The following is a 17,543-nucleotide window of genomic DNA, read 5'->3' on the forward strand; positions in this document are numbered from 1 at the left end:
ATACATCCAAGTAAAGCTAATAGATAGATATAAGGCGCGATAACCTCCGAAGATTTTAGGCCGAGTTTCCCTTCCAATTTGCGTCGTGCTTCCACTCGATACTATTGGCGATTTTTTCGTTGTTGCCATGGCAAAACCATAAAAGGTAGAACGGTAACATACAAACAAACATACATAAATAAAATTCCATGTATTTTGGTTTTGTAAAAAGAGAGAATAATGTCAAAATCGTACTTCGCCGGAAGTTGAAGTGTGAAATCATATTAAAAAAGTGCCAATCAACTGACTTCCGGCGGTCACTTGTTCCTGGTTCCGCCATGGTTGTTGCAGCTAAACACATGAAGGTGGTGAAAGTTGCTGACAGCTCCTTAATAATAGAAACTACTTTTGTTTTTCCCTGGGCAGAATATTATAAGGTAGTGGCAGATCGGCATAAACCTAAACCAATATACACTATCAATGTGTTTTGTTTTTGTAGTTCTCTGAATAGTTTGTGGTGTTATGTTAAATGTAAGTGAACTGTTGGAAAATATGTTGTTGCTTGAGATTTATTACACTACTCAACAAATTTTGATCAACTTTAGTCTCCAAGAATAAAATAGGCCTTTCCTAAAGGGAAATTTTCTCCTGACTCCGAATATGACTTCCATTTTCCTGTAGCAGATCTAGTTTCCGAGATATGAAAATTCCCATTTTTGCAGAACACTACTTCATATAGGTAGGGCAAAAATTTGTATTTTTCATTTTGAATTATGTATTATACTAATTCCCATAAAAATGTCTTGCCTTCACCTCCCTTAAGTATCTTCAGTAGTTTGGCCACTATGCCTAAAAACGTTCAAAAATTGTTGAAAAAAAAAAAGAAATTTTTTACAAAATTTCAGATTTAACCACTTTAAAATCGGAAAAATTCTATTGACGAAAAAAAGTTAGCCTTCCGATGTTGTAGGTAATTTAATTACGAAAATTTTAAGCATACCAGTACAACAATCAGACGTGCCGTTGAGACTATAGCCCCGTTAACTTGCAAGCGTCTATCCTACAATTTTTTACAGAGACAATTTTTATTCAAACTACGTTTTTATTTTTTCTAAACGTTTTATTATAGACATATGTTCGCACGTTAAACTGTATTCAATTGAGTAATATGAGTATAAATCAGCAATTCAGTAAAAAACAACAACGGCAACAACATTAAATACATACATATCTACATCTAAAAAAAGTCAAATTAAGCGATTTTATCGTGGTGGTCAATAGTGAGGGACGTGGGTACTTTTAACTACCCGTTTAAAATTTTCTAGGTTTGTGTCCCGTATTATTGTCCAGCAATAATCTCCCATCATTTCTTCATTCCAAAAACCTTGGTAACGCTTTTCCAAATCATGAGGTCTTGGTGAAACCTTTCACCCTGTTCATCACTTTCAGCACCTAGGTTTGCGGGAAAATTATCCAAATGTGGATGCAAAAAATGCATTTTGAGGGACATGTTACATTTCATAGCACTGTAGTTTTTCAACAAGGCTTTGGCCATCTCTCTATAGTTTGGATCTTTGTTATTGCAAAGAAATCCACTAACGACTTGCTTAAAGCTGTCCCAAGCCGCTGCTTCTACTGATGATAAATGATTCGCAAAATTTTCGTCTTTCAGCAACTTTCTAATTTGCGGACCAACAAATATACCTTCTTTTAATTTGGCTTGAGTTATTTAAGGGAAAAATTTCGTTAGGTACTTGAAGTATGGCGCGTCCTTATTTAAAGTCTTTACACAATTTTTCATTAATCCTAATTTGATGTGAAGTGCTGGCAAAATAACTCGTTCGGGATTTACTAAAGGCGGATTTGTGATATTGAAGGCACCTGGTTCGTACTCAGCTCTTGGTGGCCAGTTTTCCTGAATATAATGGGTTTCTCTTGCGTGGCTGTCCCAAGGACAGAGAAAACAGCAATATTTAGTGAAACCTCCTTGAAGTCCGAGACATGTATTTCATATACTATTTATTTTAAATTGTACCACCGAAACTGCTTACCTTTAAGTCCGCACAAATTTTCCAATTAAATTGTTCATATTGAATGAGCTCAAGTAAATTGGATATGCTTAAATAAGTTTCTTTAGTATTCTCAGAATGTGCCACTGGTATTGACGGTAACGAATTTCCTTTATGGAGTAATGCTGCTTTTAAACTATTCTTTGAACTGTCTATAAACAAGCGCCAATCATCCACTTTATTTTCTAATTTTAGTGCTTCAAATAAACCTTGAACATCATTGCAGTAGCAAATATTTTCACTTTCAGTAAAAAAAGAAGAGAAAGTCTTGTGTCTATTTCGAAATTTGGAAGTAATTGTCGAAGGGCCCAGGCTGCCCCATTGCTGCAAACGAGATCCTAGAACTTCGCTATCAAATTTCGATAATTTCAAATCTCTGGCCAAGTCATTGTTCGGCTTGTGAGACTCGATGTGGGACCTCTCCTTCTAGTTCACTGTCTGAATTATCTGCTTCGGAGTCACTTTCGCTTGAGGCTTCCAAACTTATAGGCGGCCTAGGTATGGGTAAGGTATGGTCATGTAGTTTTGTTTTTTTAGCTGATGCCACATTTAATTTAATTAATTTAATTAATTGTGATTTTTGGCGACCTCTTAATTAATTACTTATTTTGTTTAAAGCTGGCTTCAGGTCAAATTGAGTAAAACACAATATGTTTAAGTTTTACTACCAATATATTTAGGCTACTCTTCCGGTAACCGTCTTCAGGGCGTAACTATTGACAAAATCAAAACAAAATAAAATAAAACATTAACAATTTCACATATTAAAAATTATAAAATTGAACGAAATATATGTACATACATTGCATTTATTTACACGTCTGCTCTGTCTGACGTGGAGCTGTGTACTGTCTTGTTGGAAAGTAAATATCTGTAGCTGTGCGCGCAGTTCGCTATATCTGTCTTATAATTGAGCCTAATGTTTGTATCTTTGTCGACGATATGTAACATTTCTAGAGTGAAACGTTTGCTATAATGTTGTTCTTGCTGGAGAATCTTTGTTTCTTCAAAATTTGGTGTATGTGCTCTCATTTTACAGTGCATCATGAGTGCTGTTTTTTGATTCATTACATTATGGCAATGTTTTAAACTCCATATATAATATACGAAACACACTAGATTTTAAAGAAAGAGTAAACAATGCCTACATAGGTGATGACGAAAAACTTATATCATTTGACGTTATTTCCCTATTCCCGAGTATACCTATACAATTAGCACTTGACGTTATTTTAGAAAAATGGACAATAATACAAGAACACACAATGATACCAAAGCATTTATTTATGGAAATAGTAAAATTCTGTATTCAGGAAAGTAGATATTTTAAATACAACGACACTATATATACGCAAATAAAAGGCATGCCAATGGGATCACCTGCCTCGCCAGTGATTGCAGACATAATAATGGAAAAACTTTTGGAAAACACATTGGAAAAATTGGGATGCAAACCAAGATTGCTTACAAAGTATGTCGATGACTTGTTTGCAATAGTAAGTGCAAAGGAGGTACAAAACACTTTAAACGCGCTAAACTCTTTCAACAAAAGTATACAATTCACCATAGAACTAGAACAAGACGGAAAATTACCTTTTCTTGATTCAATGATAAACAAGTATGGAAATGTACTCAAATTAAAGTGGTACAATAAACCGACGGCATCAGGACGAATCGTCAACTTTTTTTCTAAACACCCAAAGGCGATGATACGAAATACAGCAATGGGCTGTATTCGAAGGATGTTACAAAGTTCAGATGAGATGTACCACAACCAAATAGAAAAAGAAATATTTGTATTACTAAGGAATAACGATTTCCCCGATAAAACTATTAAAAGCTTATTAAATAAATCAAAACATCAAAACCAAAAATCCGAAAACCCAGTAATTTTCAAATCAGTTATTTATGTACCTCAACTCTCTGAACGACTCGCGACGTCAGATTGTTACAATAAAGAAAATATTAAAATAGCACACAAACCTATTAATACCTTGAAAAACTTTTTCAACAAAACAAAATCTAAAATACCCGAAATGGAAAAAAGTAACGTAGTTTATGAAATTCCATGCAAAGGAGGTAAAAACAATGAGCCTTGCCATAGTGTTTATGTAGGAACAAGCAAACAAAAATTGAAAAGTAGACTTGCCCAACACAAGTCGGATTTAAAACATTGCCATAATGTAATGAATCAAAAAACAGCACTCATGATGCACTGTAAAATGAGAGCACATACACCAAATTTTGAAGAAACAAAGATTCTCCAGCAAGAACAACATTATAGCAAACGTTTCACTCTAGAAATGTTACATATCGTCGACAAAGATACAAACATTAGGCTCAATTATAAGACAGATATAGCGAACTGCGCGCACAGCTACAAATATTTACTTTCCAACAAGACAGTACACAGCTCCACGTCAGACAGAGCAGACGTGTAAATAAACGCAATGTATGTACATATATTTTGTTCAATTTTATAATTTTTAATATGTGCAATTGTTAATGTTTTATTTTATTTTGTTTTGATTTTGTCAATAGTTACGCCCTGAAGACGGTTACCGGAAGAGTAGCCGAAATATATTGGTAGTAAAACTTAAACATATTGTGTTTTACTCAATTTGACCTGAAGCCAGCTTTAAACAAAATAAGTAATTAATTTAATTAATTTCCTCTTTTTTCTCGTTTTACCTTTAAGGTCTATCACGCGAAAATAGCACTGGTCGCGGTTAAAGGGTTCAGTCCACATCATTGGAACACCAAACTTCATGTTATGACCTTCACCCGATACCCATCTCATTAAAGTTAATCTACAGGAGGCGCAAATAAAATGAGGTGTCCAAGATTTATCGAGATTTTTTACACGGATACCGAAATAATGAAAGTATGCATCTTTGACAGAATTAGTTATTTTCCGAGCTGAGTTTCCGAAAATATAATGTCCGCAAATAAAGCAAAAATTATCCGGATCATTTTTACATTTAAAATCTCCTTTGCAACAAGCCATTTCGTAAACACATCTACCGATATAGTATGTATAAATTTGCACTACACTTTGCAAAACAAAATTTACAACAAACAGTAGTGACATTGAAGAACTTGATGTATTTTTAAATTTATTAAACCCTAAGGTAGAGTGACCAAATGAAATGTCTCGCCAATTTTATCAAAGTAATACTACAATTTTAGGATAGACGCTTGCAAGTTAGCGGGGCTATAGTCTCAACGGCATGTCCGACTGTTGTACTTGTATGCTTAAAATTTTCGTAGTTAAATTACCTACAACATAGGGCGGCTAACCTTTTTTCTTCTATAGAATTTTTCCGATTTTAAAGTGGTTAAATCTGAAATTTTGTAAAAAATTTCTCTTTTTTCTCAAATTTTTTTTAACGTTTTTTGGCATAGAGGCGAAACTACTGAAGATACTGAAAGGAGTTGAGGGCAAGAAATGTTTATGGGAATTAGTATAATGTATAATTCTACAGCTTAAAACAAAAAAATGAAAACTACATGAGGTGGTGTTCAGCAAAAATGGGAATTTTCATATTTTCGCCGATATCTCGGAAACTAGATCTGCCACAGGAAAATGAAAGTCATATTCGGAATCAGGAGAAAATTTTACTTTAGGAAAGGCTTATTTTATTTTTGGAGATTTTTTTTGTTGAGTAGTGTTATTAATAACTTTTTAATGTTTGTTTTTACGTTTTATGTTTTATGACAATAAATCAGACTCCGTGATGAAGATGTTATATAAAAACATCGAAACGCGTAGGACAATTAGAAAAAAAGGTTTTGTCTTTTTATTTATCGGCCGAAAAGCTCCTTTTGGAAAAACTAATAAAAATCGCATGCAATTCTTCCAGGGTTTAAAGTATTTTTTGATGAGCAGCGGTTTGTCAAGCGTCAAGACCTCAAGCTGCTCAGCTTCAGAAGCGATATCATCAGCTGAGTGTAATGCTTAAATCGAGAGAATATATCCACACATATATTACATTTAATTTTATTAAGAGAGGTGAAAACATGGCAGAGCCAGGAACAGGCGACTGCCGGAAATCAGCTGATTGATACTTTTATAAGATGATTTGATATTTGAGTCAATACATAGGCCAATTTTGGAAAACGACGGTTCTTTCTTTCTGCGTAATATAACTTATGTAGTTATTGCAAAAATGGTTTTGAAAGAAATTTTATTTGGAATTAAGCAGTTTTGAAAAACGTATTATCAATTGAAAGGTAGCGGATTAATATTCTCTTCCTTTTTGCTTTATTCGATGGCAAAATTTGAATACACTCACTATTTTCATCCATTATTCTTAAATACACCCACTTCTTAACCGTTCAGCTCTAAAAAATTCGTAAATTATGTCACAAAATACAATAGACGATTGGCTAAATGGACTTAAGTAAAATGTGGACTTAGGCAGTTTGGATATGTATCGACTCCTTTAACCTTCCAGCGCAGTACGATTTTAACATAAGTAAATCGATTTACAAAAACAAAGTACATGGAAATTTTATTTATGTTTTTATGCATGCCACTGCGCTGACACCTTGTATGGCTCCATGATTCAATTACTAGAGGAGGTTTGTTCTTCAATGATGACAGATCTTTGACACTCCCAAATTGAAAAATCTGGACGGGTTGCTTTTACGAAGTAAGGAAAACGGGGAATAGTTCAATCCCCTTCAGTGAAATTGTAGTAGACAAGTATCTTTGGTAGTATATTAGTAGTAATAATAAATTTGTAAATGCCAAAAGTTTTTGGGGAAATAATTCATTTTCTACTAAATATTTCGTGAATTGATAAAGTTATGTTGGTTTGGTCATTCTTTCAGAAATTGTTTGAAGAATGCCGTACGTTAGAATTTTATTCAAAAATGCACTATCTCAAAATTTGTTTCAAAAACTCCTTATATGACCATAAGTTCAATGCATTTTGCAATAACAGGGAGTTAATGAAAAGCATTCTGAGATGAAGCGTTCTTCAATCTAACTCTAATATAGGGCGGTTTTGTGACAAATCCAGAATTGGGAAATTTTTGAAAAATATTTTGAGATAGCACGATTTTGAACAGGCAGCCGACATGGTGTGATACGCTACTCAGCAGCCGCAATGAACTGACAAAAACAAAAATAGAAGAAAATGGCTTATCGTCTTAGAACTTTATATTCCTACCTTGACTTTGACAGAAGAGTTAAGCTTTTGTGCGGTCCTGCTACACAGGGAGTATTCACCTTTTTATTCTGAAATTTCGGAAAGCTCTTTTCCGTTAAGTATTCATGGAAGCGTTCCGGATAAACCGTTAATTTGGAATATTCGGAATACGTTCATTTGATACTTCCTCGCGAGGTCCGAATATGCATAATATTCCAAATATAAACCGATTCCCCAAATTCTTAAATGGAGACGAATGTTCCGAACATACGCGCCCAAAAATATCGAGAGAAGTGGCAAAAACGCGTATTGACCTCGATAACAATAATTCGAAGGCGGAAATAAAAATTTTAGCTCGTTCAAAAGATATTGACGAAAACCCGAAAAATGGCCACGGGTTGCGTTGGCGGCCTTCAGCCGAGCTTATAAAAAATTACCCCGGCGATCCACCAATGAGGTGGGAACAAAATTAAATGCGTGCAAAATCCCCTGGCCGGCGGTCGTCAAGGGCGGCAAACCCGGGGTTTCTGCAAAAGAGGTAGTGGAGAAAATTAACAAGGAGGTTGGGCCGACACTTGGTGTACGAGTGCACCAAGTGAAACACGTGCGGTCGGGTGGGGTAGTTATTCGCCTACCCTCCAAGGAGGAGCGGGATAAAGTCCTCGCTAATAAGAAGTTTTCTGAGGTGGGGCTAGAAGTGTGCGAGAACCGGAAGCAAGGCACTAGGGTGGTCATTCGGGGGGTTTACGCGCAAATCTCCCCTGACGAATTCATGGAGGAGGTCTTTCGTCTAAACCTCACGAAGGTCGACCCTGAGTGTCAGAAGTCAGAGGTTAGGCTGATCAGCCGACCTTGGAAGGCAGACGTCGAGGGAGCAACGGTGACCGTCACCCTGGAGGGACCGGACAAGTTAATGTCCCCCCTCTTGGATGCGGGCCGTTGCTACGTCAAATGGTTTCCTTCCCGGTTCGGCCGGAGAACCAAACCTACAGCTGCTTCCGCTGCCTGAGTTTTGATCACCAGGTGAGGGACTGTGGGTTGAAGGCTGCCGTCTGTTGGAGGTGCGGACAGGAAGGGCATATTGAGGCAAAGTGCCCTAATGGGGTGCATTGCCGAAATTGCGCATTTAGGGGCAGACCCGCCGCACATCTAATGATGTCGGCGGAATGCCCGACATATGCTGCCGTTGTTGCCCGTGCACTCGCCAGACATTAAAGGGTTTAGTTCTTCAACTCAATTGTCAGGGAGCGTACTCCGTTGTGTGTGAATTGGGGGCGCGTATGGCTGAGGAGAGTTGCAGTATTGCCCTGCTCCAGGAACCCTACACTACCAATGGTGTGGTGAGAGGGCTTCCTGGAAGGTTTAGGTCCTTTTGTGACCTTCGGGGCAATGCTGCGGTTGTGGTGAATGAGCTTAATTATGAATGCTTGTTGTTGAATGCGTCTGATTGGGGAATATGTGTGAGCATTGAGGGCTCTTTTGGTAGAGCCATCTTTGCAAGCATATACTGCAAGTTTGGGGAACCCATGGAACCATATATCCAATACCTCGATACGGTGCTACTACTTGCGAGTAGCACGCCAGTTATCATTGGTATGGATGCCAATGCCGTATCCCCTATATGGCATAGCAAAATATCCAGGACTTCTCCTGAATATGCTAGTCATGGACGGGGCGAGGCGTTGGGCGAATGGGTACTCACTTCTCACGTTCATGTTGTGAACGAACCGAGTGGGTGGTACACGTTCGATGGGCCCATGGGCAGGAGTGACATTGATGTTACTCTCATGAATGAGCCAGCAGCGAGAGCGTTCAGTTGCGGATGGAGAGTAAGGGGGGGGTGAGGGGATAAGCGACCATAATCTCATTGAGATATGCTTGGTACGCCTTCCGTAATGGGGTGGCGTACTGCCGGGGCAAATTGGACTCTGTACGGGTTATACGTCAAGCAGGAGGTGACTGCTACACCCCTCGATGTATTTGCAGAGCTTCCAGTAGATCAGCAGATTGCCCTCTTGAATGCCTGTATCTGGCGGGTCAATGATAGCATGTTTGAAAGGTGGAAGAAGGAACGTTTTCAACGCGCCCGGCATGTCGAATCCGATGGTCTGTCTCGGCTCAGAAGTCAACTAAGTGTAGAAACGCGTGAATATAAGAGAATGGTTGTAGAGGTGAAAGAAGAACAATGGCGCAACTTCGTGTCAGAAAATTCGAACGACCCCTGGGGACAGGTCTACAAGATCTGTAGGGGTCGCCGCCAGACCAAGGTTAATTCCCTCCGTGTAGGCGAGAGAACAATATCAACATGGAGGGAATGTTCAGAGCTGCTTATTGAAGGGTTCTTTCCTAGGGCGGAGGTTCAGGTACCTCCCCTTGCACAGGACGTGCCTGTGCCTCCACTAGAAGTTGAAGAGTTGGATTATGCATTTGGCCTGGTTAAGTCTAAACGGTCTCCGGGTTTGGATGGGATAAACGGAGAAATGTGCAAGTGTTTGTGGAAGTTTATTCCGGAATACTTGGAAGCGGTTTATGATAAATGCATATGGGAGTGTTACTTCCCACGTGTGTGGAAAGCTGCTAGGGTTGTCGTTCTCCTGAAATCGCCTGACAAAATAAGATCTGATCCTCAGTCTTACCTAGGTATCGGCCTTCTTCCAGTGCTTGGTAAAGTGCTGGAGAGGGTTATGGTTGAGCGGCTTCAGGAGCTAGTTGGGGGTAACCAGTCGGATAGACAGTTTGGATTCAGGAAAGGACGCAGCATTGAAGACGCCTGGATGCATGTCCAAGACTGTGTTGAGAGAAGCTCCAATAAATATGTCTTAGGCATATTTATTGACTTCAGGGGGGCGTTTGACTACCTGCGCTGGGATAGGGTTATCGAGCGGTTAGTGGAGCTCGGCTGCCCAGAAATTGCTTTGTGGCAGAGCTATTTCTCGGAAAGACGAGCTACTATCGTTGGTGCCTGTGAAAGTGTGGAAAGGGAGGTGGTTCGAGGTTGTCCGCAGGGATCCATCTGTGGTCCATATATATGGAACATGATGATGGACTCCCTGTTAAGGCAACTCGAGCATCTTTGCAAACTCTGCGCCTATGCGGATGACCTCCTCTTATTAGTGGAGGGGGATTCTCGCGCCAGCATTGAGCGTACCAGCGAGTCCCTATGTCAAATAGTGGCTGGCTGGGGCGCCCATGTTGGCGTAGATATTTCGGTGGACAAAACTGCGATGATGCTGCTCAAGGGCAGATTGTCACAGAATCGCCCACCGGTTGTCCGCATCGGCGGGGTCAGCATCAGATATGCGACGAAAGTCAAATACCTGGGGCTGACAATGGGTGAGCGAATGAACTTTCTGCCACACTTGGATGCTGTCAGGGATAAGATGCAGAATGTTTCGGGGCAGTTACGACGAATCATTCGGAGTGACTGGGGCCTGAGTCGCCGTGCCGTTCGCAAAATATATCGTGGCCTATTCGTAGCATGCGCTACTTTTGGTGCCGCCATATGGTACCGAACGGTCATGACTGCTCATGGTCAGAGGCGCGTGCTGAGCATACAGAGGTGCATGATGCTCCCATGCTTGCCCTTGTGTCGTACCGTTTCCACGGATGCGATGCAGGTGCTTCTTGGTGCACCCCCTCTCGACCTGGTGGTTATACAGCTCGCTGTTTCCTTCAGGCTGAGAAGGAGGGCAAGTTTGCCGCTGTTGGAGGATGAATGGGCCGCCGACGATAATGTGGAGAGTGGATGGTTGGAAAATAGGCGTCGATTAGAAGGGGTGGTTAGAGGGAAGTGGCAGGAGCGCTGGGACAATAGTCCCAACGGCAGGGTAACGTACGGGTACATCCGGGACGTTTCATTTGTGGCGGAAAATCCAGACTTCAGATTTAATCTGAGCCTGGGTTTTCTGCTTACTGGTCATGGCCCTCTTAATGCATTCTTGCATAGGAGGGGCTTGAGCGAAACGGAGGGGTGTGTATGTGGGGCTGTATGTGAGGATTGGGTGCATGTGTTGTGCGAGTGCCCGGAGTACTCGGACATAAGGGATTTGGGTAGTTGTGGGGTTAATGTTGAAGAAGGTAGGGTTGATGTTAGTGGAGCGCTCTCCACTAGTCGGACTATTGATTTGCTCAATAGGTATGCTTTGGAGGTGTTTAGACGGAGGAGACGTGGTGGTGACCGTGGTGGTTAATTTGTGTGTGTGTTCGCGGATGTGGGGGGAGGGGGGGTTCTAACCCCACCTCACCCCTAGGCGGCCGGTCCGGAATAGGTGGATACTCAACCGGAAGTGGCTTCGGCTGCGAAAGTCAGACCAAGACACTAAAGTGGTACCACGGGGAACAGATAGCCCGCAGAGCTTGATCCGTTTCTGTTCGGTTGCGGTTGGCCCCTTTGGGAGCATCGTGGTGTCTGTGGTTGATATCCGAATGCGGTAAGAGTTGGTCAGCTCGAATGTGGAGTTGCATTGCAACCGGGTGCCATGACCCATAGAATGGAAGAGGTGTTAGATAGGCTCCAACCCCACCAAGGTGATGATGTGTCCACTCACATTATCGATTGGTACCAAGGTAAGCGAGACTTGGGGGCTGGTCAGACCTGCTTTGACCTGTGTACTTGGTACATGCGTGAGGTTAGGTCTTCGAAGACAGGCACTCACGTAAAACCTACACTCGCTGTACACAAAATCTTTTTCAGTGCACAAAGACATTACAACAACCACATGAAAATTGCCAACTTTAACTCCAAATATCTCCGGACAGAGATACAATTTTTCTTTTCCGCCTTAGGATTATTGTTGTCGAGGTCACCTCTCTCGATATTTTTGGACGCGTATTAGCAGTAGACTCCTGTTCTAGACTTTTACCTGAATAAGTTCAAATGCCGCATTGGGCATTTCGTTATGGCTTTTCCATTATTTACTAATGACATTTTTACGTGAATCGGTTTAATAGTCGATTTTTTGACGTTGAACGATGAATTTTGAATTGGTTTAGTTTTCGAATGTTCATAGGTTTACGAAAGTGCACGATTCCTTGGTGTCCGTACTTTTCATATAACCTATGTTCAGGCACACTAACAGATCATGGCATAGTTAATAAATTCATCATAAAATTAAAATAAATGTTCTAAGGAATTATGTAGTTAAGTACTTATCGGGTATTTGTGAACTGATTGCTTCCTATTTCTACTACTAATATTTTTCGAAAATTCGCAAAGAAACAACACAGTTAACGGATGTCAATTCGATTTGGGAGCAAAATGGCCGCAATCGTCAAAAAATATGTCTCTCGAGCAAACCTCTTGTGATTGAATCATGGTATGGCTCCACCATGGTTTAAATTGCTTTGCAGGGATCGTCTTGCACAGATTCCAATCAGTCACTGTACTCTTCGTCCTCCTGACAACTTCTCTGGATCGGCCATAAGAATGTGATGAAATATTCGAAAATATGTCTTACGGCGGCCACCGTGGTGTGATGGTAGCGTGCTCCGCCTATCACACCGTATGCCCTGGGTTCAACTCCCGGGCAAAGCAACATCAAAATTTTAGAAATAAGGTTTTTCAATTAGAAGAAAATTTTTCTAAGCGGGGTCGCCCCTCGGCAGTGTTTGGCAAGCGCTCCGGGTGTATTTCTGCCATGAAAAGCTCTCAGTGAAAACTCATCTGCCTTGCAGATGCCGCTCGGAGTCGGCATAAAACATATAGGTCCCCTCCGGCCAATTTGCAGGGAAAATCAAGAGGAGCACGACGCAAATTGGAAGAGAAGCTCGGCCTTAGATCTCTTCGGAGGTTATCGCGCCTTACATTTATTTTTATTTATTTTTTATGTCTTATGAAAAAATTTGTATTTTTTTATTACACAATCAGCATTACAATACAAGCAAGAAAGTCGCGTAATTCGTAAGGCTCTCTATAAATGTATGCTGTTGTGAATTGTTTTGCACAATCCGAATGACAGACCAAGCAAATGAAATAATGACAATTGTTTCTTGAGTTGCCGGAAATACAAATGTATTAACTAGTAAAATTGTGTCAAGGTAAGGCACGAATGCAAATCAATGAATAATTTTACAGTAAGAGTGGTGATTTTTTTAGTTTTATTATGATCAGCTTTGCATACATAGGTAGTTTTGCTACAAGAAAAAAAATTTTTTTTATAGGGACAAAAATGTCCTTTTCCCTTCCTTTTATTAAATTTTATAGTGATATATGCCTCAAAAAGGAAATTTCTCACAATCTGGCGTCACTACTGACATTTACTGAAGTGGTCATTCAGATAAAACACCTATATAAACGGTTAAGGTGGATATAAATAAACACTTTGGTCGTGTCGCTAGGCTTTGGAGGGTTCGTCGCTTTGAAGCAACCACAGCGTGTATATGTAAATATCATGGTTACATGTAAAACGAACCCCAGCATTGTGGTTTCATTTTATTATTTAAACTTACCCACGAGCTTTAATTGTTTCTTTTGCGGAGTCATTTGTTTTAGAAGACTCAGTCGTCATCCCATTTGCCTGAAATTAAATATTTAAGGAGATTAGAATATCCATAACGTGATATTATGTACATCGTAGTAAATATATAATACATTTAAAAATTTGCCTTTAATTTTTACTATCCCGGCTCCACAGTATATTAATTTGTGTTATACCCTTTTATTTGTTTTCCAAGTTGGGTGAAGTAGAAATTGGATTAATAATGTAATGATAATTTCACACAAGCTTAATGAAATCATTAGTAACATTTTCTACAATAAAGCTCTTATTGAACTCAATATTCCATACAAAAAACAAATTCTTCATTATCTCATTATACTTTTATTGAATGCCTAGTGGAGTGAAACATTTTTTTAAGTTTGCTTTTGTGTTTCGGATTTTATTATACATATGTAAAAAATGACAATCAAACATAAATTATTTACACCAATTTACGAAAAATAAAACTAAAACATCAGAAAAATTTTCAGTGCATTTTATTTGGATTGTCTTTAGAGTTAAAAAGGAAATGGCTGCTTTTTTTAATAATAATAAAAAGCATATTTTTTTGGGCCTACTGACAGATGCTCGTTAATGAAGCAAGTAGCCCTGTTGAAAAAGGGATATTTGATTATTTTATTAAGCGAAATTGGGATTTCCTTAAGTTTTTGTGTGAAATTGCTATATTTTAAAGCGGGAAAGTGGAGTATTTCGAGTGATAACAATTTTTTTACAGAAATATGTATGAAATTGTTCTATAAGACCTTACTAAATTTGTGTTATTTAAATCGATGTAAAAAAGATGTTTGCATAAAATAAGCAAAGTTTAATTTTTAGGAAAAATCAAGGTCAATCAAAAAAATGCTAAGCACTAGAAATAGTTGATCCCCCAAAATTTTAAAAGCTTGTGCTTAAAGTATAAGCTTCTACGATTTACACAAAAATGGTTAAAATAAATTTATCCGTTCAGAAGTTATGACCAATAGAAGAAATGTTAATTCCACATTAAATTCGCAATTTTTTTTGCAAACAAGTATCAAACAAGGTAACTATATAAGTTATCCTAGCGAAAATTTGCCCGCTATAAAAATTGTAGCCATATAGGCTTTCAAAAAATGTTATGAAAATTGGTGTAAGGGCAAGGAAGTTTCACAGTAAGACCACATATGCACATGCACTAATCTACAATAAATCCACAATAGTAACGTTCCAATGATGCGTGAACCAGTTACGGATAGAAATTTAACATGCAAATGCAACAACAACGCTGTAATCCTGATATTTATCTGGTTCAATTTCTGATCCGTATAGCAGTTGTGTTCGTTTTGTTTTCTGTAGTAGATTTTTTGACAGCTAACCACTCATGGCTCAACTATACGGTTAGCTCATCTTTACAGCAACAACATACCTTTGTTCAGAGTTTAAAAATCGGCGTGTTGGTGTTAGACGAATTGAATGGAATGAAAACATAAAACTCAGCAACTTTTGTGTGTAGTAAGAAAATGTTGTCATTGTGTTGGTTTCATTTTGAGTTTTCCATCTCCTTCTGGCAATCCCTACTCCAGTGAAATGAAACAAATTAAATCAGCTGATGAGATGAGCCAACCATATAGTTGAGCCATGGCAGCATTGAAATAAATATGTGGACATCGCCATATGTAAAAGCAAAAACACGGAAAGAGTAAGCAACTTGAAGAAAATGTAGGGAAAAAAATAGTTTGTTTACGTGCGAAACTATTTAAATGTTAATAATTCTATCAGTATCTTAAATTTTTGTGTATGTTTCTTATTTTTATTTTCAACAAAACAGATGTTTTATATTAATGCTGTCAGCTCTCATAAAGTTGATCCAGATCGTTCTAATGAGATTTGATCGTGAGCCAGAGCTCGACAACTCAATGGAACGCTCCTAATAGTTAATTTACGCGTTTACAAATATCCCATACGTAGGAAATAGATTACTTGTCAAATTTTTACGTTTCTTTTTTACTTAGAGCTGATACTCTCGAGGTGGCTCTTTGTACGTGAATTTGAACATACACGTAACGTTAATATTCCTAATCTTGCTACCGTTCCTCATAACAATACTGCAGCAAAAAACCAAATATTAAATCTTTTCTTTACATATTTTATCAAAATGTAAGAGGTCTAAACACTAAACTAACTGATCTGTAATTGAAATCATTTAACTGTAATTACAATATCATTGCTTTTAGGAGGTTCTTTGCAATGATTACCAAATATATAGAAATGACAGCCGACCACAGTTGGAGCTGGAGTATTGCTCGCGGTACATTCTTCTATAACTTCCGCTGATGTTAATTTACGTGTAATAGAAGTTACGGAATTTAAGTGCATTAGAATTCAGCTGGGAATAGGTTTTACCTATATTGCCATCTACTATATCCCACCATCTTCTGATCCCTCGGTGTACATGAAACATATTTCGTTGCTGAAAGCTATCAATTCAATATTGAAGCCCATTGATTCTATAATTGTCTTGGGTGACTTTAATCTTCCGCATGTATCATGAACCACATCTGTCCATGATATTGTACCGGTTTCCTCCAAATTGTCCAGCAACGACTTTTTAGCCGAAATAACTGAACTTTGTTTTAGACAGATAAATATGTTCTAAACATGTCCGGGAGGGTCCTTGATTTGGCATTTGTTGATGATACATAAAATTCACTCTTAGGGGGAGTTAATCTCTTACTGCACATGAAGACCCTTACCATCCTTCCCTGGAAATAGTTTAAGAATTGAAAAAAGTTCTCGGAGTTACATTACCACGGTATACGACTCTAGTTTTAGATTTGAATTCGTGAAGGCTATTTTTAATAAACTTAACCAAACTTTATCTACATTAATTTGGCCCAAATACCGTGCAGTTATTGACAAAAATATTTCGGACTTCAATACCACCATTCACGCTATTATGTAAAGAAACCTACCTAATAGTAAACGTGTTTCCACTGAACTAGTCCAAATATGGTTCAGCAAAGAGCTGAAATATTTAAAAAATAAAAAATCGCGCTCCTTCAAGCTGTACAAGATGACGGGTTCACACTCTGAGTAATTGAAGTACTCTATATTGCGTCATAAATGTTTTGAGTTAAATAAAAAGTGTTACAATATACAATCTCTGTGCGATGAAAAAGAAAACAATTTGCAATCCGAAAGCTTTCTATGATTTCGTGAACTCTAAACGTAGGGTTAAAGGGTTTCCTTCTGGTATGAAATACCGTGATGATTTCTCTAGCGACGATCAAGATATTGCTAACTTCTTTGCACAATTTTTCAAATCTAATTATTCCGCTGAATTAATTTCTTTGCCTAGTGAATACCCGTATCAACTTAACTCACTTAACGCAATTAATATTCCAGCAATATCTCCAGAAGAGATTTTTACATATTTAACGTCTTTGAAGGAATCTTATAAATACGGTCCTGACCTAATTCCCACATATTTTCTCAAAAAAAGCGCTGAACACATTTATCAGCCCCTAACTGATTTATTCAACATGTCCCTTAAACATGGTGTTTTTCCTGCTGCTTGGAAGGAACCTTTCTAATACCGCTGCACAAAAACGGTAGTAGGTCATGTGTAGAAAATTATCGAGGAATTGCAAAATTGTCTGCAATCCCAAAGGTATTTGAAGCCATTGTTACCAATCAGCTAACATTTTCCATTTCTACATTGATTGCAGACTCTCAACATGGATTCTGTCTGCAAATCTACCATTACCAACCTACTTGAATTCACAACTCATCATTTCTAATGGATTTTGAGAAAATCTTCACAACGATGTTATATACGCTGACTTAGTAAAGCATTTGATAAAATTTCCCACTCATTGCTT

General features: G+C 38.5%; 1 protein-coding gene across 5 annotated transcripts in view; it reads right to left on the minus strand.

The window, feature by feature from the left end:
- Nucleotides 1-17,543, minus strand: part of LOC137250136 (G-protein coupled receptor moody) — a 173,595-nt gene that overhangs the window by 23,158 nt on the left and 132,894 nt on the right. For all 5 annotated transcript variants that reach the window (XM_067782467.1, XM_067782464.1, XM_067782465.1 and 2 more), the window contains one exon: nt 13,652-13,719. In XM_067782467.1, the coding sequence (XP_067638568.1) occupies nt 13,652-13,719 (68 nt within the window). The remainder of the gene's footprint in view (nt 1-13,651; nt 13,720-17,543) is intronic.

This window comes from Eurosta solidaginis, chromosome 4, assembly GCF_040869045.1.
Source record: "Eurosta solidaginis isolate ZX-2024a chromosome 4, ASM4086904v1, whole genome shotgun sequence".
Taxonomy (NCBI): domain Eukaryota; kingdom Metazoa; phylum Arthropoda; class Insecta; order Diptera; family Tephritidae; genus Eurosta; species Eurosta solidaginis.